This window comes from Amia ocellicauda, chromosome 20 (genome assembly GCF_036373705.1).
Source record: "Amia ocellicauda isolate fAmiCal2 chromosome 20, fAmiCal2.hap1, whole genome shotgun sequence".
Taxonomy (NCBI): domain Eukaryota; kingdom Metazoa; phylum Chordata; class Actinopteri; order Amiiformes; family Amiidae; genus Amia; species Amia ocellicauda.
The window spans coordinates 13414554-13438291 of record NC_089869.1 but is presented as its reverse complement, the minus strand read 5'-3'; the positions used below and the strand labels follow the sequence as shown (position 1 = coordinate 13438291).

General features: G+C 38.0%; 1 protein-coding gene across 8 annotated transcripts; it reads right to left on the bottom strand.

The window, feature by feature from the left end:
* Positions 1-104: 104 nt before the first annotated feature.
* washc2c (WASH complex subunit 2C) lies at positions 105-22367 on the bottom strand. Of its 8 annotated transcripts, none has more exons than XM_066692770.1 (32): positions 22218-22367; positions 21114-21248; positions 20793-20957; positions 20465-20533; positions 19991-20164; positions 19740-19833; positions 19458-19519; positions 19312-19365; positions 18841-18936; positions 18332-18419; positions 17916-17990; positions 16524-16645; positions 16264-16321; positions 14037-14090; positions 13250-13426; positions 12945-13096; positions 12627-12746; positions 12307-12399; positions 11852-11962; positions 11508-11606; positions 9009-9181; positions 8519-8639; positions 7742-7927; positions 7327-7515; positions 6798-6926; positions 6174-6272; positions 5828-5962; positions 5165-5227; positions 4317-4532; positions 3525-4151; positions 3158-3335; positions 105-1325 (listed from the first exon to the last, which is right to left on the bottom strand). In XM_066692770.1, the coding sequence occupies exons 2-32, from the start codon at positions 21246-21248 to the stop codon at positions 1177-1179; spliced, it is 4263 nt and encodes a 1420-aa protein (XP_066548867.1). In that variant the 5' UTR covers positions 22218-22367; the 3' UTR covers positions 105-1176. The 8 variants fall into 8 exon arrangements, with proteins under 8 accessions (XP_066548867.1, XP_066548868.1, XP_066548870.1 ...); XM_066692771.1 differs by having other exon boundaries at positions 8522-8639; XM_066692773.1 differs by having other exon boundaries at positions 11550-11606.
* Between the last annotated feature and the right edge of the window lie 1371 nt (positions 22368-23738).

Genomic DNA, 23738 nt, shown 5'->3' with positions numbered 1-23738 from the left:
AGATTCATTGGGGAGAAAGATATTACATTCCACATTCTGATTTCATTTTTACTCATCCAAATCCACAGAAAATGAAAGAACAATTAATAAGCCTAACAAGCCAATAATGCTCCAAATCTTTATTCTGTAACACTGCAGTGTAGTGCCAAACAGAATGCCTTGTGACAATACACCATTGTACGGTAGAACTGCCCTTATTAGCACTAACAATACCCAGGGCGAAAGCTCAAATAGTGATCTAATTCAGTAGAAACTCAACCACAACCCTATCCACCTTTTGCTCTGGAACCTAATCTTAACCCTAGACACATTCAATGTATCAATCTGATTCCTAAACCTAAACTTCTATTCTTAAAAAAGGATTTTACTTAAGAACCTGTGTTTTTCAACCTAGCCGAATCCCAAAACCTAGAGCACAGTAGTGGAGCTTCTGGAGTACCACTGGTCCACAGAACACTGTTTAAGATCGTAGGTGAACAGCTGCATTAGAAAACTAGTCCAGCTTTGGGGACCCCAGTTTTCCCATGCTTTTAAAATAATTATAAATAGATTGTAGTAAAGGGGAGTAGTAAGGGAGTAAAATACAGTGACACAAAATGCCATTCTTTAGTTCTCAGAAATCAGAATTACAATGAAAACATACATATATCAAAAGCTGAACATATCAGGCAGTTTACAGACTTCAGTAAATATGTCCCAATACTGAAAATGTCAATTTTAACAGAATTGTAATGCTGTTACCAAATATTCTTAATTTCAAATATTACAGTATATGATGAACTGAACATATATAAAAGATAATCTTACAATGTTTGATGTATTTGTTTATTTTTTGTATAAAAAAGAAACATTTTGTTTGGATAAATTAGTGCAGGTGGTGTAAGTGCTACATCAATCAAAAAATGAAAGAAATGGAGCAGTTAATATTTAGAGTTAGTCTCACTGAACCTCCGCCTCCTGCAAAAAAAGATACTACATATATATATATATATATAAAATCTGATTTTGGGCATGTGACAGGGAATTAATTTTGACATATTTTACTTTTATTTGTACAGGTTATGAATGACTTCAACAACAATCTATTAACAGTGTTAATGCATACTACCCCTTGTGTATCACTCAAATAATACAAATCTGTTTGCACAGTATTAAAAGTCTGAAACCTAAAGTAATTCAATTGCCACCCAATGCGTTCAAGGGGTCATCGAAGATGCTGTGGTCTGTTTCCTCTTTCGTGCTGCTCTCCTGAGCCGACGGACTCTTTTTTGATTTGGACTGGGGCTTCGCTACTGCTTTTGTTGTGCCAGACGAAAATATGTCATCTTAAAAAGAGAATACGAAAGGTAAATACACTGCAGTGTATTGCAGTACTGTTGATCATTTATGTAACATATTGAAAAGCTTTAAAATATTTTGAAAACTGTCAAAAAATATTAACCAAGAAAGACCAATTAAGAAAAAATATACAGTACTGTGCAAAAGTTTTAGGCAGGTGTGAAAATATGCTGTAAAGTAAGAATGCTTTCAAAATTGACATGTTAATAGATTATATTTATCAATTCACTAAATGCAAAGTGAGTGAACAGAAGAAAAATCTACATCAAATCCATATTTGGTGTGACCACCCTTTGCCTTCAAAACAGCATCAATTCTTCTAGGTACACTTGCACACAGGTTTTGAAGGAACTTGGCAGGTAGGTTGGTCCAAACATCTTGGAGAACTAACCACAGTTCTTCTGTAGGTTTAGGCAGCCTCAGTTGCTTCTCTCTCCATGTAATCCCAGACAGACTTGATGATGTTGAGATCAGGGCACTGTGGGGGCCATACCATCACTTCCAGGACTCCTTGTTCTTCCTTGCGCTGAAGATCGTTCTTAATGTCTGTCGCTTTATGTTTGGGGTCGTTGTCATGCTGCATGATGGATAAGTATCTACCTGTACTTCTCAGCATTGAGGAGACCATTCATTCTGACCAAATCCCCAACTCCATTTGCAGAAATGCAGCCCCAAACTTGCAAGGAACCTCCACCATGCTTCACTGTTGCCTGCAGATACTCATTCGTGTGCCGCTCTCCAGCCCTTCAGCGAACAAACTGCCTTCTGCTACAGCCAAATATTTCACATTTTGACTCATCAGTCCAGATCACCTGCTGCCATTTTTCTGCACTCCGGTTCCTGTTGTTTTCGCACATAGTTGAGTCACTTGGCCTTGTTGCCATGTCTGAGGTATGGCTTTTTGGCCACAAGTCTTCCATGAAGGCCACTTCTGACCAGACTTCTCCGGACAGTTGATGGGTGTACCAGGGTCCCACCATTTTTTGATAATTCTGAGCTGATGGCACTGCTGGTCCTCATCCGATTGAGAATGGAAGTAAGCATGATGCGTCTCTCATCTGCTTCAGTAAGTTTCCTTGGCCAACCACTGTGTCTATGGACTTCAACGTTGCCCATTTCTTTGTGCTTCTTCAAAAGAGCTTGGACAGCACATCTGGAAACCCCTGTCTGCCTTGACATTTCTGCCTGGGAGAGACCTTGCTGATGCAGTATAACTACCTTGTGTCTTGTTGCTGTGCTTAGTCTTGCCATAGTGTATGACTTTTGACAGTAAACTGTCTTCAGCAGCCTCACCTTGTTAGCTGAGTTTGGCTGCTCCTCACCCAGTTTTATTCCTCCTGCACAGCTGTTTCTGTTTCAGTTAATGGTTGTATTTCAACCTACATATTGAATTGATGATCATTAGCACCTGTCTGGTATAATTGTTTAATCATACACCTGACTATATGCCTACAAAGTCCCTGACTTTGTGCAAGTGTACCTAGAAGAATTGATGCCGTTTTGAAGGCAAAGGGTGGTCACACCAAATATGGGTTTGATGTTGATTTTTCTTCAGTTCACTCACTTTGCAATTAGTTAATTGATAAATATAATATATTAACATGTCTACTTTTGAAAGCATTCTTACTTTACAGCATTTTTTCACACCTGCCTAAAACTTTTGCACAGTACTGTAGGTAGACAGAAACTTGTACATAAAGTGCGAAAAGTCCCAAGAAAAAAATCTCACTATTGACTACCATGACACGACAGTCTCCTTCATGGTCATGAATGAAGCAGCAACACAAAAAGGATTGTAAATACATTTACTGTCACTCACCCATATCATCATCAAATATTGATTTAGTTTCCACTTTCTTCTTTGACTTCTTTTCTTTTGGTTTTGTTACTGTTAAATCAGCAAATATGTCAACATTATCATCAAACAAGTTGGCATCCAGGACTTTTTCTTTAGGCTTTTTTGCAGCTTTATCCGATTCTGCCTCAAAAATATCGTCCTGCAGAAATAGGAGTATAGAAGTGAACTTTTGTAGTGTACAAACAAACAACCGCAAAAAAAAAAAAGTACAACTGTAATAACTAATTGTAAAACCAAAAATGACTATATTATGTGTATACAAAGTACACCGTACAGTTCCTTATTCTTAACCCATTTAGTTAAAAATGTCTCACCACATAAGGCATACCTGAAAAATGTCCTGTTTGGGCACTTTAGGCTCCTTCTGTGTGGAAGGCTTCGTTTCTTTCTTACTGGTTATGCTGCTGCTCTTTCCCATGCCAAAAATGTCATCATCCTCCTCCTCCTCCAGGAATGGAATGGACTTGATTTTCTTTGAGGGCTTCTGCTTGGCAGAGTTGAACAGATCATCTCCTTGGTCATCAAATATGGAGGGCAGCACCTCCTTGCTTTGCAGCTGGCCTTGTGGTTTTGTCATGCCCTCAGAAGTCTTCAATTTTGGTTTTGGAGATGGCAATTCCTTTGTAGCCACTGACGGAGAAAATAGATCATCTGATCCAAAAAGATCCTCATCTGCTACAGGTAATTTGGGCTCAGGCACCTCCTTTTTGGCTGACGTCTTCTCTATTGCATGCAGTCTGGGTACTGCCACCTCTGGGAATGGTGGTATAGCGTGGGTGTTGGATTTAAGGTCTGGGGCTGGAGGTGTCTGTGTGTGAACAGCAGAGGTGGACCCAGCCCCTATGGCACTTTCAACTCTGTAGTCCTCATCCTTGATCTCGTCTGACACCTGTGCTGCCAACTGCCGGGCTGCTCTCGTCTGCGGCCTGCGGTTGCCAGCTCCTTTGGTCCGACCCTTCCAACACAGATGAATGCAACGTTCAGTTTAAACAAAGTGATATATATTTGTGATTTTCTTCAACAAAGAGTTATTTTTTCTTATTATACAAATAATAAATGTGCATAATTCTGTGAAAGCTAAGGATAGGTTTCAATAGGAATTCATTAAAGACTGACCCACCTTATTGGCACTCTGCAGAGTCTTGGCCTGAACTGGAGTGTCAAAGCTGACCGCCACCTCCCCTGCTCTCCGAGAGTGTGAGGTGTGAGCCGAGCCTGGCAGGTCCTCTTGAGCGGGAGGCTGTGAGGGCGCCGGGCCAGGGATCACACTTTCTGCTCCTGGAATTCGCCGTGAGGCACCAGGGAGGAGGCTAGCCGGATTAATGGCCAAATTAGCCTGCAAGGGACACAATCCTAAAATAAATCTATTTTTATTTGTAATTTTTTGTCCAATATAATTTTCTGTTAGGGATAAAATAGAAAAAGGAAGAATTAATAGTGCAGGAACAGAAGCAAGTTAAAAGCATACCCTTGTAAAGTAGCTTTTTAAAAGTGTTTATAATCCTCTGTGGCAAATATCCACAATTGTTAAGATTAAACTCTCCAAGAAATATTGCTGATCAGATTGCATGGGTTTATAGATAAATACCGTACATGTTAGCTGACACAGGACAGAGCTGACACAGAGGTTACATATAACTGGCATTGTACTATCCTCTATAAAGGATATACATGCTTACACAATTCCTTAAATCAGTAACAAGCTAATTATAGTGCATATGCTGCAAGAAAAACAGAAAGATTGGTCAAAAAGGTCACAGTAAGAACTAGCTAATTACATTTCTTGGCGACATGTCAACACCTCATTCCACTCTATTAAAGATTAAGAAAAGAGCAAGAGATTTCTTTGAATCTGAGGAGGAAGTTTTCATGGAAGATCTTGCAGAGAAAGGCAGGTTGGAAAAACAAGAGTCTGTTAAGGGAAGTGGTAAGATTTTGTTGGAAAAATAAAATAGCAATAAAATGTACTTGAAGTTTTCCAATCCGTGATGAAGGCTCTTTACTTTTAACAGGGGCTGAGCCTGCCGGCTTCTGTATGATCAAATAAGAATAAGTCACATTTATTATGTATTAAAAAACACTGTAGATTCCTGTTGTAGCTCATACCTGTTCATTTTTCCCTTTATAAGATGGATCAAACAGCTGAGGCAATGGAAAAGGGATTAATCTCACTCTGATCTCTATTACCTAGGGAAGGCAACCTTCGACACCAAATTGTCTTTGTTCCAAAATATATTTTAATTATTTAAGCATTCAACAGGAAAGCACTAAGGTTGTTGATCCTGGTAGTCTTCTGACTGCCACAATCATGTTCTGTTTTAGGCTATATCTAAACGTAAAACAGGTTTAAGCCCTTAAAATCTTATTTGATTATTCACATGAAATATGCATATTGGGTAAATTATCACTGGCTTTAACATTTAAACATGCAAGTAAAAAAAAAGTAAAAACAAAATAAAAAGTACATGAAGGGCTACTTATATGTGTATGTTACAAATATTCCATTATTTATTTTCTTATTATTATTTCAGTGATGTTGCATCTCATACAATACAAAACACTTGACATTAATGTGAAAAAAAACAAAAACTAAACAATTGGCAAATTATTTTTTTCTTTAAGCAAACTCACCTTATTATCTGCTGCTTTCGGGGGGATCATCGGTTTGGGGGGTGATGTGGAAGCAGCCTTAGTAAACCCCTCGCTTGGCAGAGCTGAGAGGTTCTCATCTTTATATGGTTTGGTGGTTTTCTTCTCAGGTGGCTTCTGCAGGTAAAATGTATTTATATATTTATTACAGTTTTACAAACTTGCACTTAAAATGTTTAAAGGTATATGATATGCTCTGTGATGCACTGTTTGGCCAGAAGGGGGCTCTTCAACAATGCGATACGACTGTTCTAGCAAAGTAGCAGTTTGATTTCAAGTGTTTTAGTTCCTAAAGGATATAAATAAATAAATTAAAAAAAAAACATACCAGTGGTGGTTTGGGCTTCCCAGAACTGAAGAGATCATCTTCATCATCATCACCAAACAGCACCGGTGCTGCTGGATTCATGGGGGCAGGATTCGGGCTCTGTCCAAGAAAGGCAGGCACAATTAGAGCGATGCAATACTAATCACTCTTAATTAAAACTTAAGACATGACAGTCTGGTGGCAGTGTGTCTTATAGACTGAAAGATAAGCTTTTTAAATGTATAAACTAATTCCAGTGCTTGCCTGTGATTATTCTGTGATTACAACTGTAATGAGGCTTTCCTCCAGCAGATGGGAATGTAAGTCTGCGTTTCTTTTCTTATTTTGTAAAAAAGATGTTCAGCTTGAACAAAACAAAATGTATGTAAAATATGTTGGAGGATTTGTTTTTGCACAAATTATTCTATAGGGAATTATTTGCAAGATTTCCTATAATTTCTGTATTCTATAAAATGTTGATAAGTTTTCATACGATATTAACAACACTGGAGTCATCACAACAGAAGGAGGGGAAAAAAGATTGAAAAATGTTTCTAAAATTTCTTTCACAATATCTTTTAAGAGGTTTTTATTTTGTACATCCTTCATTTGCCCTCGAACAGATACTAAGGTTACAAAACTCACCGCAGGTTTTCCTGTGCTGGAGAAGAGATCAACATCTGGGTCATTGTCCTTTTGCTGTGTTTGGCTGAACAGCAGCTCCTCGTCTTGGAAAACTCCTGTGCTCTTTGTTCGAGGTCTCTGCTCAGTTGGCTATAAAAATAAAAATCATTATCTGGAACATTTGACAATTCATTCCACAGAATTTTTTAGCAGACAAAGCAGTACTTTTGTTTCTTTTTTTTTCATACAGCAGTCTAACCATGTAAACCTATCAACTGAGTAGTGTTATCTCAATTAAAGAAAGTTCCAAAAATTATACTTCATACATTTTAGCATCTGTTAGAATTTGGTCAAGCTTTCATCTAAATCAGCTTTATGTCAATCTCAGTCTGAATACAATATATTAAAAAATCTACTCTGTAATGGCTAGGAACTAACCTGTGATGTCTCAAGGTACATAATAGCCGTTCACTTATTCAATTAAAAAATGATCTTGAAAATACACTGTAACTTAAATGTGTGTGTTAAAAATGTCTCTCAATGTACACACCTTCTGTGGGTTTTTTACTGCTGGCTTGCTGGATATTAAGATGGGGCTTTGTTCCTCTTCATCTTCATCATCGTCATCGAACAGGCTCAGTACGTTTTTCTTCTTGCTCTTGGGTTCCTCTTCCAGGGGGGGAGGGGCATCTTTGTAGAGGAACTCATCATCCTCGGGGTCTTCCAAAGGACTCTTGATCTGTATTTATGGACAAATTTGCATTTCAAGTATATCATTAAGCATACATACCATTAGCTATACATCCAGATAGACCAGAAGAAAAAAAAAAAATCTTTCCAATTTTAATCTTACAAAAAAATGTCAATGACATTGTCAGCAAGATCAAAAGAACTCCATTGAGAGAGGACAGTTTTGTTTAGGTGGAATTTTCTACATTTTAAATACATTTCAAACTAACATTCACCTTTGCTGCATCTGGTTTCCGTTGTCCAAATACATCAAATCCCCCAAAAAGGCTGACAGCCCCAGCAGGCTTCTTCTTCGGGTCTGCACTTTCCACAGGCAGTTTTGCTTCTGCTGGCGCTTCAAACAAGTCTTCTGTCCTTTCTTTGTCAAACAGAGAAGGAGCCAGAGGGCTTGCTTGCGATTTCTACAAGATGTGATAAAAGATAACGCTGGGAGTTAAAATTCCCACTTCGTGCCCCCCCATCTCTAGCTTTCTTTAGAAACATTTCTAATTCCACACACTGTTTGGAAACCAGTCCAATGTATCATTTGATCTTGAGAAATAGTGTCTGTATGAAATAAATTGACAAGAAAAATGCTCAGCACAGTTTTATATTCCTCTGAATTTAAGATTAACATGAACAGTTCAGATGTACTAAACATGCTGTCCTGTGGATGCAAGGTTTGCTATTATTGGCAGTATGTCATCTATTCCTTATATTCTGTGGGCAGGATTTCATTGTTATATTTTGAGGAATAATTTACTCCCAATTACTTTTTTCTTATTTTTTTCACTCCTACAGAAAAATGTTGTACATATCTCCCTTTGTACATAATCCTAGTTTAGAAGCATATACACGTCTCACAAACAAAAACAATATTTCAACTGTATACCACCATGGCGTTCTGAAATTCAGTGCACATCTTTAATGGTTTTCCTACCAAACATCACCTTATCCTGTTACAAAACTAATAAACCAGGCCTATTATTGAACAGATGGGAACGTCTGCCTACTACTTTAACATCCAGGGAACTGGGAGTGGCAGCTGTTCCGATTTGGAATAGGGTTCCCTTGTCGTCGTCGTTCTCGTTTTCTTCCTCAAACAGAAGAGAGATTCTCTGAGGCTTCTTCTGACTACATGAAAGAAAGAGGAAGGATATTGTCGGGAAAACATGGCACCTGCACTTAACAGGCTTCAGTATTGAACACCTACTCTCATTTCTTTCCCCCAAGATCAAGCATTACCAAGAACAGAAGTATACAAGAAAACAAGAATTGAAATTTCTGAAGAAACTGTATTAATACACAATGATGGAAAGCTATTTTTTGTGTTTACACAATCAAAGGTGTGGCTTCGGACATTTGAATTAAGGCATTCTCTGTTACAGATTTTAATTAGCTAGGTACAAAAAACTTGAATATCATAATATTCTTCAAACTATAAAGAAGGGTTTCATGATGTATGAGTTTAAAATAAAGGCTAAAACAAATGGAGAAAGATACCTAGATTCCTTTGTAGCAGCAAAAAGATCATCGTCTTCATCAAACAAGCTGGCCTTATTCTGGGCCACGCCCGCCGAGAGATTAGGAGGCATCGTTTCAATGGTCTTTGTGCTTCCGGATTTTTCTTCAGTCTTAACTGTGGTTGGTTGGGGTTTGGAGGTTACCCACTGATCCTGAAACCACAGAACAACCAACAGTTTTAAATGAAAAGTAAAATATTCCGTCAGAAATACCAAAATAAATACTAAATATATATATAGATAGGTCCATAAATATTTGGACAGTGACACAATTGTCATCATTTAGGCTCTGTACACCACCACAATGGATTTGAAAGGAAACAATCAAGATGTTCTTTAAGTGTAGACTTTCATCTTTAATTTGAGGGTAGTTACATCCAAACTAGGTGAACGGTGTAGGAATTAGACATTTTTATATGTGGTCTCCGCAATTTTAGGGGCTCAAAAGTAATTGGACAAATTAACAAAATCATGAATTAAATTGTGAGATTCAATACTTCAATCCTTTGCAGTCAAAGTCTGGAACCCAGATGCTGGGTTTCTTCTCTGGTGATGCTCTGCCAGGCCTGTACTGCAGCCGTCTTCCTGCTTGTTCTTGGGGTGTTTTGAAACTCACAATTTAATTCATGATTGTGTTAGTTTGTCCAATTACTTTGAATATAAATATAAAATATGAGTATAAAAATGGGTGTAATTCCTACACCGTTCACCCAATTTGGATGTATCTTCCCTCAAATTAAAGATGAACATCTACACATAAAGCACATCTTGATTGTTTCCTTTCAAGTCCATTGTGGTGGCATACAAAGACAAAATCATGACAATTGTGTCACTGTCCAAATATTTATGGACCTAACTCTATATATATATATACACTCACCTAAAGGATTATTAGGAACACCTGTTCAATTTCTCATTAATGTAATTATCTAACCAACCAATCACATGGCAGTTGCTTCAATGCATTTAGGGGTGTGGTCCTGGTCAAGACAATCTCCTGAACTCCAAACTGAATGTCTGAATGGGAAAGAATGGTGATTTAAGCAATTTTGAGCATGGCATGGTTGTTGGTGCCAGACGGACCGGTCTGAGTATTTCACAATCTGCTCAGTTACTGGGATTTTCACGCACAACCATTTCTAGGGTTTACAAAGAATGGTGTGAAAAGGGAAAAACATCCAGTATGCGGCAGTCCTGTGGGCGAAAATGCCTTGTTGATGCTAGAGGTCAGAGGAGAATGGGCCGACTGATTCAAGCTGATAGAAGAGCAACTTTGACTGAAATAACCACTCGTTACAACCGAGGTATGCAGCAAAGTATTTGTGAAGCCACAACACGTATAACCTTGAGGCGGATGGGCTACAACAGCAGAAGACCCCACCGGGTACCACTCATCTCCACTACAAATAGGAAAAAGAGGCTACAATTTGCACAAGCTCACCAAAATTGGACAGTTGAAGACTGGAAAAATGTTGTCTGGTCTGATGAGTCTCGATTTCTGTTGAGACATTCAGATGGTAGAGTCAGAATTTGGCGTAAAGAGAATGAGAACATGGATCCATCATGCCTTGTTACCACTGTGCAGGCTGGTGGTGGTGGTGTAATGGTGTGGGGAATGTTTTCTTGGCACACTTTAGGCCCCGTAGTGCCAATTGGGCATCATTTAAATGCCATGGCCTACCTGAGCATTGTTTCTGACCATGTCCATCCCTTTATGACCACCATGTACCCATCCTCTGATGGCTACTTCCAGCAGGAAAATGCACCATGTCACAAAGGTCGAATCATTTCAAATTGGTTTCTTGAACATGACAATGAGTTCACTGTACTAAACTGGCCCCCACAGTCACCAGATCTCAACCCAATAGAGCATCTTTGGGATGTGGTGGAACGGGAGCTTCGTGCCCTGGATGTGCATCCCACAAATCTCCATCAACTGCAAGATGCTATCCTATCAATATGGGCCAACATTTCTAAAGACTGCTTTCAGCACCTTGTTGAATCAATGCCACGTAGAATTAAGGCAGTTCTGAAGGCGAAAGGGGGTCAAACACAGTATTAGTATGGTGTTCCTAATAATCCTTTAGGTGAGTGTATATATAGTATATTGTGATTTTTATGCAATTTATAAATGGACATCCAAGTAGGAGAATAATTTTTAAAAATGCACATAATTCTTTAAATTATTGTATATAGCCTATGTGACCATGTGTTTGTTTTCAATGTTTACATAGTCCATTCCAGAGCACATGGAGCTGGCAAGAGATTATTTTACTAAAGCCTTGTAACCTAAAATTAAACCATAAATATGGCCTAATACTTGAAAGTTTGGAACCTAGCTTTAATACAAGATGGAGCTAAAATACAGTCAGTGAAAGCAACTTTTAAAAATGTACTATTTCTGCATTTTAGCCGGGCCAACTCCAAATTAAACTTTTAAAAGTTCAAAAAGGTAAAAAGAAACTACTGCAGTTTGTACCTCGTCATCACTAAAGAGCGAGCTTGAGAGGGGTTTACTTGCTTTCTGTGATGAGCTCTTCTTGGCTGTTGGTTTTGGAGGGGTGGAAGCAAACAGATCCTGACAAATGATAAACATGGGGGAAGGGATGTGCTGATTAATTACCATGGATACACTGTAAAATCCATTCAGCTTTGGTCTGAATGTAAAGCTTTCCAAACAAAATCATATCTAACAAAGTTTTATTCCATTATATGTCAATAATATTTACTTGCAGACACTGTTACCAAGACGACATAGTAAAAGGAATATTGAACTGCAAAACAAAACAGGCAAAGCCAGGTATAGGGCATCATTAAGCTTACCTCTTCTTCTTCATCATCAAAAATGGACAGAGGTGTCTTGATCTTGCTCTGGGTTACAGGTGCAGGATTTGACAGATTTTTACTACTGTTCTGAATGGATTGAAATATCTCCTATGATTAAATTAAATGTGTTAAATTAAAAAAAAAAAAAAAAAGATCTGATTAAATTTGTGTGATATGAACATTGCAGGATACAAAGAAACACTTACGAATTTGCAATAATATAAATAAAATTGCATAGCATTAGAATAATTTGTAGACTTTAGTGCACTGCTTAAAAATCAACTATATCCTCACAAGACCGTATATTTTAATTAATGAAAGATGTATTTTAAATCGAAAATATCTTAATTCCATTTTTTTTTATAATAACCAAATATGTCTACACCAATTATACAACTTAGAATAAAATCTTAATAAATCCACATCCCAAAAACGAAATTTCTCAAGTATACCTGTGAATCTTCCTCATCTGAAAAAAGGCTTTTGGGTTTGGACTTTTCAGAAGGCTTAGTGGATGTGCTGAAAATGTCTTGAGAAGAGACATTCTATGAAAAAAACGACAAAATTGAAAAATCTGTCGCAAGTGCATTTCTTTAAAATAATTACAAAAATCTAATAAAAAAGTATTATTTATTTACTAGCAAGGCTGGATTTCAACTGATAAATTAACCATATTTTTCAGAAGATTCAAAAGACATTCCTTGATCAGAAAGCATTGAGGAGAAAAGGAGAAGAGTTGTGAGAGAGAGACAGTAAAGTAAAACTTCATTACCTCCTCAGATTTCTCAGATTTCTCAGATTCTTCGCTTGTGGACGGCTGCCGTTTCCTCAGACTTTCAGCAAGAAGGTTCTTAGTCCCGGGTCCAAACATGGAGATGGCACCAGCAGGCATCTGTAAGAGGGGAATATGATTCAAAACAGTCCCTTCCCAATCTTCACATAGCTCACACAGTCAGTTTTCCAGTCTGCGTGAGGAACGATCTATCATAAAGGCTAGCAGTACAACCCGTGCCAGGTGAGTGTAAAGCCCGATTCTGGCAAAGGAACAATGGTCAACGGAAACCTGACCAAGGCACAGGACAAAATCTACCTTCTTCTCAGGCACGGTCACGGTCACTGCTTCTTCTTCCTTATTTTTGGGTTGGGGAGCTGCAGAGCTGATCTCATTGAAAATATCTGCATCATCTTCTTCATCTCCACCAAACAGATCCACGGCTTTCTTCTGCTTTGGCTTTTCCAATCCTGAAAAACCAAAAGACAACAAGGAAAGTGTTACACAGGCAGTAACACCAGCCCGGATACTCAACTCATCCCACTCAAAATCTATCAAACTCATCCAATGATATAACAGTATGCATACAATATAGGTGTCTGAAGTCTCTATCAGGCATTTACCAGAATTTGACTTTTTGAGACTGCTTCCACTAAAGAAGTCATCCTCATCGTCGTCATCGAAGAGTCCTCCCAAGGCGGCCTGTTTTGGGGCCGACGGGCATTTGTTTTCCACCAGATTCCCATTCTCTCTGCCTTCTGTGGATTCTTCTCTTTTCGTAGAGCTAAATAGGCTATTTTCTGGGAAAAAAAATTAAACAGTCATAAAACTACAGAATTCATAAAGAAATAAAACATTCTATTTTACAACCAAAAACAGAAACAGAAAATAAAGATGACTGGGAACTCCAAGAGGGTTATTTGGGCACCAAGGATGAATCTGCAACTGTGGAAATTGAATGCAGTGTTTTCTGTGATACAGGAGAGAATTTGTGCAGTATAAGTTGAGAGAATAGTCCACCATCATAATCAGCAGTGCTGAGACAACCGTTAAAATGAGCGGTGACAGCTGAATGTGCTGACATGTCATTTACCCTCCAGGCTAGTATTCGGTTTTCTGTATGCGACATATTTATAGCTAACCGTATCATATTACAATTGTGGGCCACCCATCTAAAACACTGCCTTCTTCAATAAGACTGCATTTAAATAAATGTATTGCATCAGGTAACATGCATGATAACCAAAGTTCTGATATACTGTGACCTCGACACATGAGCCATTGGAACAAAAAATAATTCAGGAATATGATTTCTTACTGATGCAAATTATATATGAAATGTATTTACTTAATAAGTAAGTAAATAACAAATACAACAGTTAGATATAACTTTCAATGTATACACCTAACCTGGGAAAATGGAGACAGCACCAGTGGGTATCTTCTTGATGGCTGGAGCTGGCTCTGAAGGGGAACAAAAAAGTTAAACCTGCCTTAACTACAACACTTACTTTTGAATTATTGTCTAGTTATTATTTCCCTATGAAGGTACTCTTACCTTGTAACATTTAGTATATCATTATGTATATATCTGTTGGAAAAATATGCTAAAAAATATATACAGTGAGGGAAAAACTTATTTGATCCCCTGCTGATTTTGTACGTTTGCCCACTGACAAAGAAATGATCAGTCTATAATTTTAATGGTAGGTGTATTTTAACAGTGAGAGACAGAATAACAACAAACAAATCCAGAAAAACACATTTCAAAAAAGTTATAAATTGATTTGCATGTTAATGAAGGAAATAAGTATTTGATCCCCTATCAATCAGCAAGATTTCTGGCTCCCAGGTGTCTTTTATACAGGTAACGAGCTCAGATTAGGAGCACTCTCTTAAAGGGAGTGCTCCTAATCTCAGCTCGTTACCTGTATAAAAGACACCTGTCCACAGAAGCAATCAATCAATCAGATTCCAAACTCTCCACCATGGCCAAGACCAAAGAGCTGTCCAAGGATGTCAGGGACAAGATTGTAGACCTACACAAGGCTGGAATGGGCTACAAGACCATCGCCAAGCAGCTTGGTGAGAAGGTGACAACAGTTGGTGCGATTATTCGCAAATGGAAGAAACACAAAATAACTGTCAGTCTCCCTCGGTCTGGGGCTCCATGCAAGATCTCACCTCGTGGAGTTTCAATGATCATGAGAACGGTGAGGAATCAGCCCAGAACTACCCGGGAGGATCTTGTTAATGATCTCAAGGCAGCTGGGACCATAGTCACCAAGAAAACAATTGGTAACACACTACACCGTGACAGACTGAAATCCTGCAGCGCCCGCAAGGTCCCCCTGCTCAAGAAAGCACATGTACAGGCCCGTCTGAAGTTTGCCAATGAACATCTGAATGATTCAGAGGAGAACTGGGTGAAAGTGTTGTGGTCAGATGAGACCAAAATCGAGCTCTTTGGCATCAACTCAACTCGCCGTGTTTGGAGGAGGAGGAATGACCCCAAGAACACCATCCCCACCGTCAAACTTGGAGGTGGAAACATTATGCTTTGGGGGTGTTTTTCTGCTAAGGGGACAGGAGAACTGCACCGCATCAAAGGGACGATGGACGGGGCCATGTACCGTCAAATCTTGGGTGAGAACCTCCCTCCCTCAGCCAGGGCATTGAAAATGGGTCGTGGATGGGTATTCCAGCATGACAATGACCCAAAACACACAGCCAAGGCAACACAGGAGTGGCTCAAGAAGAAGCACATTAAGGTCCTGGAGTGGCCTAGCCAGTCTCCAGACCTTAATCCCATAGAAAGTCTGTGGAGGGAGCTGAAGGTTCGAGTTGCCAAACGTCAGCCTCGAAACCTTAATGACTTGGAGAGGATCTGCAAAGAGGAGTGGGACAAAATCCCTCCCGAGATGTGTGCAAACCTGGTGGCCAACTACAAGAAACGTCTGACCTCTGCGATTGCCAACAAGTGTTTTGCCTCCAAGTACTAAGTCGAAGGGGTCAAATACTTATTTCCCTCGTTAACATGCAAATGAATTTATAACTTTTTTGAAATGCGTTTTTCTGGATTTTTTTGTTGTTATTCTGTCTCTCACTGTTAAAATACACCTACCATTAAAAGTATAGACTGATCATTTCTTTGTCAGTGGGCAAACGTACAAAATCAGCAGGGGATCAAATACTTTTTCCCCCACTGTACATATATTTCAATAATTATTGTTTGTGGTACCTAAAATATAATTCTCAACATTCAACAATGAAGCTCTGCTTAAAACTGCAGTTTCACTTCCTGTTCCTCCCAGGGTTGATTTTTGTTCTTGCTTTAAGCTTTAACCGGTTAGAGTTCAACTTATGTCATGCCTGTGCCATCACTGCCTCTTTGTTTATGCTCTGGTAAATCCCTAACTCATGCTTTTCTCGACATTGCATGTTCATTAAGAGTTGAGTGCTTTTCACAGATGTTCATATTCAATTAACATTTACCAGACAGCAATTACATGTCCTGTGCACAGTTGGATGATTGAGAGGAGCGTCTCTGCTACAGTATGTTAGGGTGTTTGTAATATTACAGGGTTTTTTTTTAATATCTAGTGTGTGGCTTGATTTTGTCCTCAGGGCAACCAACCTTTACTGACAGGTGGTTTGCTGATCTTGTCTTCTGGTGCATCAGCAAACAGATCCCCCTATAAAATATAAATACAGTGATTAAAATTATCACGATTATCACTGTTCTCTTAACTATTCTTAATGCGGATCCCGATAACATAGAAAAATAAGTTTTTAAGCTGAAGTTCAATCTGGAAACGATTCTCAGAAAACATATGACAAGCTGCAATGGGGTTCCCCGTTGTGCATCGTGCGAGCTATGGACAGACAAATATTTACCTCATCATCGTCATCAAACAGTCCCTTGCCTCCACTGAACAGACCTCCTTTCCCCCCAAAAGGAGAGAAATCCTCATCTTCCATCTTCGGAGGTTTGAACAGTTCATCGTTATCCTCCTCACCTATGAAGGTTAAACACAACCTCAGTGTTGAGAAAAGTTATTGCCTCAAACTTCTAAAGCCTAATTAATGAAATTCACTTTCCATACATTGAAATTCGACCACCGGTATATAAAAAGATAGCCTTTTGTTTGGTTGAGAAATGATTGAGCATTTCTGTTAATGTCCTTGTGTAGCCTCAGTGTTTACTGGAATTGAAATGACTAAAAACAGATGGGATACAGATCAACGGCAACACCACTATAATGGCCTTAATGAACACAAAACTGTTCTCAATGAAGTAATGGCCAATTAAGGCAGGCAATGGAGAAAATAATTGTAAATAGTGAATCTTCTGCCAGACAATGGAGAAGCACTGTGTTCAGTAGGCAATTTTGGTGTGCTAAGGAACACAATGATGGAGCACCATAATACTTCCCCAGTAGATTCATAATGGATATCAAAAATGACTGCAAGGGCTTTATTAACACGCAGTATAATAATGCCTTCCACAAATTAATTTGAGAGACACTGATTAATCATTACTTATCATGTGCCAGCAAGAGGGAGAACAACATAATCAAGGTAATTGCCCATGGCTATTGCCTGCCCGATTATTCATCCTGCTATGCAAGTCATTAAATCAAACTGTCACCAGTAACAGTTTCTGAAAATGTACCGTCACAAATGCTTAAAGACCTAGAGCAAAAACAAAGTGTCAATTAAGAAAACAACTTATTTTAGAATAATCAGTAGTTCTTAGTTGATATATACAGTACTGTGCAAAAGTTTTAGGCAGGTGTGAAAAAATGTTATAAAGTAAGAATGCTTTCACAAATAGACATGTTAACAGATCATATTTATCAATTAACTAAATGCAAAGTGAGTGAACAGAAGAAAAATCTACATCAAATCCATATTTGGTGTGACCACCCTTTGCCTTCTAAACAGCATCAATTCTTCTAGGTACACTTGCACAAAGTCAGGGATTTTGTAGGCATATAGTCAGGTGTATGATTAAACAATTAGACAGACAGGTGCTAATGATCATCTATTAACATGTCTTTTTGAAAGCATTCTTACATTACAGCATTTTTCACACCTGCCTAAAACTTTTGCACAGTACTGTATTTGTTTTATATTATTTGAATAAAATTATTGGAGGAAATGCCCTCAGAGCACTGTTATAACTGGGGCTTGCATTTCGTCTTCCAGAATCTCTATTTAGAAGGAAATGATTTAGTCATTTCCTCTGGATAACTTAAATTTGCTAGTGTCTGATATTTATCCTACCCTGGGCTCTATCAGGTTTTGATTCTTTCTTTCCTTTACCCTTCTTCTTTGCTGCAGATGGAGCAGATGATAATGCTTCAAAGAAAAAAAGAATGCATGTCAATTATCAACGAAATGAAGAAACGTTTGTGTTGTGTTGCATTACAGCACCAGTTTAACAAAATCAGGACTAAGTTTGATGTCACTTTAGTTTGGATGAATTGAATGGCATTGAATGGAACTACGCTGCAGAACTGACTAATTGAAAGTTTTAAAATCGTATGTCTGTCATATGGAAAGATAATTCTTCTTTGTACAAACACCAAAACAAGAAAAAGTTATTTCATCAATGGGTTCGAAGCTGTCAACAGAAGCTAGCCTTGTAAGCCTCACCACTGCCCTGCAACACCATAACTTCAAGCCCAAAATAAACTTACATGTCTGCTCCTCGTCTTCTTTGCTAGGCACATCACCTTTAATACGAGCCGCCAGTTCATCAGCAAAGGAAGATGGCCCAGTGGAGTTCTAGAATGAACCACACACACATCATGAGGGATCTGATCAAGAACAGTATTCGCCTCAAGAGTTCCAGGACACCTCTCCAAAATACACAGGATGAAACGCTTCTTGTAATAATGCTGTTGAAGAGCAATAATCCAAGTCCAAATGCAGGTTTAGATCACAGAAACACGGCTCAAATCCATGGCTCTACATTTCCTAGATTGCTGTAATCTACCAAGCCAATGCAGGGTCGATGCCTGTGACTGACAATTTCAAAAGAAAGTTCTCTCACAGTTTTCTTAATCTGATTATTCCCAACCTGAACAATCCCCTTCCCTGACTCAGGCATTAAACTGAAAACACAAAAAATGTCAACAAGGTTACATTCAAGACAAAAAGACATGGCTGGTGAGTGAATTAACCATAGCCACCTTTAAACCAATACCTTTTTGTCTTCATCCTCCTCCTTGTCTGAATCGCCAAAGATGTCGGAGTCGTCCTCTTCATCGTCATCCTCCTCGTCGCTGATCAATGATGACTTCTGAAAATAAATCATGATTGGACACATTTGTAACATTCTTCATGTGACAGAACTGAGAGGTAATATTCCTGCCTGCTAAAACAGGGATTCAATTGTCTGATCAATTTGATTTGCAAATTCAAAGTTAATATAATCACTTCTCACTTAAAGTAATTTTAATAGGGATACAGAACAAGGGTTTTATGTAAGAAATATGTAGATCATTGATGACATTTAATTAGTCCAATAATTTAAAAATATTTGTGGGTTATGTTTTGTTGTGCATGTCTTTATTGTCCTTAATTACAGTTCAATCCACAAAAACAACACACTCCAAAGCCAATAGACAAAATATGTGAAGGGCTAAAAATCATAAGTATTATGTAGTAAACTTACTTTCTTTGCAATGTCCTGTACTTCATCATCTTGATCAAAGTCATCATCTGATGGCTGTTACATAATGTAGACAGTGGTTAGGATAATATAATAGCTTCTGTGTTATTACCTGAAGTCAAAAAATATGACAACAATGGTCACTGTACCTCTTCATCTTTGTCCTCTTCACTGTCCACTACACTGTCCCGATCACTATCAATTGACATCTCTGTAAAAATAAACAAATAAATACACACACACAAACTTTCATGATCCAAAAAAGCATGAGAAATCAGGTGTTAACTGGGAACGTAGCAGCAACCACAGCTGATCAACATAGGATTAAAGAACAAATAAATAAATAAATAAATACATTTTCCCCCTCTTCTATGCTATGTATTTTGTTAGATTTATCTGAAGCAGTGTTTGAGGAAAGACAATGACAATACCGTCACTTGAAAGGTCCCCAAGCCCCACATCATCTTGCTCCATGAATAGTTGAGAGCCTATCAAGTAAGGCAATGGTCTATCAACATACAGATCCTGGGAACACAAAGAAAAATAACCAATAAAGATAAAAAATAATAGTTTATGTAATCGACAAAGATAGTTTTTTTTGGACATTCGTTTATTTTGAATTACTTATTGGGACCACGACTGAAGAATGTCACTTTAAACAAACATAAAATATATGCCTTACCTTGGGTTCCAGTATAGGCTCTACTCTGTCAATGACTTCCTCATCTTCTGAGTCTGAGTTTCCTGCTTTGATGTCCAATTGTTCAAAAGCTGACTCTAAAACTCTTAATCCATAATTTACTGCTTCTTGAACTTTTGGGATAAGTTCTGCTTCCTTCTGTTCCCGCGTTCTCTCCTACAAAAATGTTTAATATCACCAGAAGCAACAAAAAAAAGCATTCTCTGCTTGAGCTGAGCTTCACATGAAATAAAGGAATTCAAAACACTGTGGACAAACAATTCTCTGCTTATTTATACATCTCATGATGGATAGAGACAGCATACTTAAGGGGTATAGTGTAACTAAGATGTGCTAAGAATGTATCCAAATATGGTTTATATAGCAATACATTTAATGTGTAAAATACAATAGATTTTAACTCCCAAATATTCAAAGAAGAAGAGTCCACAAACTGTGAGACTGTGGAAGCTATACCTGCTCCGGCTGTCTCTCTCCGGCCTCTGGCTTAGAGACTGGCTCCTCCACTTCCTCATCATAGACTCGCTGGTAATAACACAAAAATAATAATAATAATAAATTAATTAATAATAACTGCACAGTTTAAGGCACAGATGATCATGCATACACCAAAATATAGATTATGAATCCCAAATAAATGCATGCAGAATATTAGATTACATACAATTTAACTACTACAGTGTAGCACAGATGTCAATTTTACTAATTCCACTCAAATATCTATTTTATTCTTACAGGAATTTAATGGCTCGCTTAAGCAGGAGCAGTGCAAGGAACAACGTACATTTTCAATGAACTGTGTATTTGAGAGCATGAGGAAGTCGTTAAAGACAGTGTGCAGGCAGGAGTCGGTCGCCTTTGTGTCACGGATCAGGCCGTCCAGCTGCTTCTCGATCTCATGGGTTTTGGAGAGCATGCGCTGAGAAAAGTCTTGGAGGAACAGAAGCAGCTGTGGATACAGAAAAATAGAAAATGAATCTCCTCTACCAAACCCACTTTAAATGTAACACTGTTTACATGTTTTTAAAAACATACAATTATGTAATGACTGAATACTTGAATAAATGCAATGAATTTCTTAAAATGTAATACTACAGCAGATTACCCCAGAATCAGCTGCCAAAGACCAGTTTGCACTGGTTTTTCGCATCTCTTCCAAAGACCAGGGTCGCTCCCAGACATGTTCTCCCTCCGTGCCATTGTGTTCTGATGGACCATTGACTACTGTCAGTCCATTCATCTGCAATCAAACAAGTTTTGTTTTAAAACAAGTGGATCATTTTAATTTTATAATACTGCTCTGTGTCTATGTTATTTGCTGGTTACACACAGAGTTGGTTTGACTGCATGTACAAATTAAAATTGACAAACTCCCTCACAATTACATTTATATCCATATGGTTTCATAACGCAGAAACCACAATACGCAAAATAATTTGACATATTAAGGATTTCTAATATATATATATATATATATATATATATTTTAATAAATAAACAAATAATAAAAGTAGCTGGAAAGAGCTGTTGCTGTGGTTATCACGTGTAGATGAAAACGTAGATCGAATAACTAATATCAGATTTGGGAAGAAAAAGGGGGGAGGGGCAACTCTCATACAATTTCTGTCTTTATCGTCTTATTTACGTTTTTTTGTAGATTATATTACAAACAATAAACTAAATGTTGTGATTGTTTAAAATGTATGTATGTATTATTGTTATCTGGACAGAGATTTGAATCAATTCATATTACAAATACTTAAAGAACGTAATTAAATATAATAAGGCATGATATAATGGTGAAACTTATAAAACTTCTTCACGTCTTCGTAGCTCTGTTTCTACGTGTTATGTTCAGTGTTTGTCCAGTACATCCATCCATCAAAACTTCTGAAAACAAAATGTAAAATGCAATCTACGTGTCGACAGACTCAGAGGTCAAAATAATTACGCAATGGGTCTTTCCTGGGATCTAAAACAGATCACATCAAACCTCCGTTCATGTTTTTGCAAAACCATGCACATCATTACTTATCACACCACAAATATGTTAATAAGTTCAGTGTCCAAAAATAATAAAAATGCAGGACTATAAAGTTATTTCTATTGTAAACAGCTGCGCTCGACTCAATAGACCAAATCGTTTTTCAACAACTGCCAACCCACTCTCTTTATGTTACGCTTCGGATTTGACCGTACTTTCGCCTACCTTGTTTGTTGGAGCTTTTTTGGTTATTAATGTATGTTTGTTTTTTCAACGGTTACACACTGGATGGTTTATTTTCTCGCCTCAGCGTCTCTCTGACAGCACGACCATGTTCGTCCTGCATGGAATCAGCTGACTACAGTCACATGACCAAACATGCTCAGACCACGTGAAAGGAAATGGCTTCGGGTCACGACACTTTTCAGCGGCTCGGGTCATACGGGAGTCTGCGCACTACGTCACGGTCTGCGCACTACGTCACTACGGCACTGGAGCTGCAGTCTGGAGCAGAGCACACATGGAGGCGGTGCAGATAGAGTTGAGTCCTAATCACAGAAGTTCATGCAATCGAAGTTACCTTCCTGCTGCACCAGCTTCATACTTTACAGTGTAATCAGAAAATGGGCCATTTAATCAGTTCATATCAGATTAAGTAGCTTTACGACTCTTTAATAAATATGTATTTGTAGCATGTTTTATTCCTGCTCATTGTTGGGACACTAACATACTGATCAAATGAATTACAACTTTTTTTGTACCATATTATGTTTACAGTGGTTTCGAATCTGCATTAAATGTGTGATTTGAAAGAAATACACATGTAAAACATTTTGTATGTATTATGGATTTCCTTACCAGGTGTACACATAATACGTGAAAATTAGGTTAAATGTATACGTACAGCACTAAAACATGCATATTATTTTATTGTTTAACTGACAATCTTTAAAATATAATATTTATGTTGTGCTTTGCCATATCTAGCATGAAATTCATAAGATCCTTCATGGCATGACTCAAGTGCAATTCACACCCCCTGACTAGGTGGCGCTGCCCATGCAGTGACTCTGTCTCCGGCTGAAAAACGTCTTTGTCACACAGCGCTCGTTTATTGTTTTGAAGGCGCGGCTGCACCAGCGCGGTCCCTCTTTGGACTAATTTTCATTTCGATCCGATACCACGTAATACCAAGGCTAGTATCCCAATACCAATACCGATACTTTTAAAAGTGTTCTTATGTACATAAAAAGGGGAAATCTTTGTGATTTCTACAGTGAAAATTGGTAAATGCAGACATCAAAAAATAAATATTTCTCTTATATTTTTGTTTTCTGTTTAATAACAGCAATTATAAAACACACGTTCAATTGTTCTGGCTGGCATAAGAGTTATATTCACCAGATAATTCCTGAAGGTATTAGCAACCTGAGCTCTTTACTTTCAAAACGGTATAATTTTATAAGATATAATCTATGTTTTAGAAATCCTGAGCAATGCATATCAGTTTTTCCACAAAATTGATATAATGCATTCAGATATTGTTTGTAAATGTGTCCAATTTGGCAGCCTATTGAGTGCGTTTACATGCAGAACAAAACTCCGACCGGGAAAAATCAGGTTATGGCAATAATTGGACTGAAGTGTTTAACAGCAATACCGCGATTACACAAACACCTTTATAAAACAGATAGAAATCTGACAAAGCTGATAACATGCCCAGATCAATCAAAGTGTTGGGCAGAA

Bases quoted from the DNA above. Each gene is read 5' to 3' on its own strand.
- washc2c (XM_066692770.1), bottom strand. From the start codon at position 21,248: ATGAATGGACTGACAGTAGTCAATGGTCCATCAGAACACAATGGCACG. The intron at 20,165-20,464 runs GTATAGCTTCCA...ACATTTTTGTAG, and splicing joins GAGAGAGACAGCCGGAGCAG to GAGAGAACGCGGGAACAGAA. The intron at 13,097-13,249 runs GTAAATGCCTGA...TTGGTTTTTCAG, and splicing joins TCTCAAAAAGTCAAATTCTG to GATTGGAAAAGCCAAAGCAG.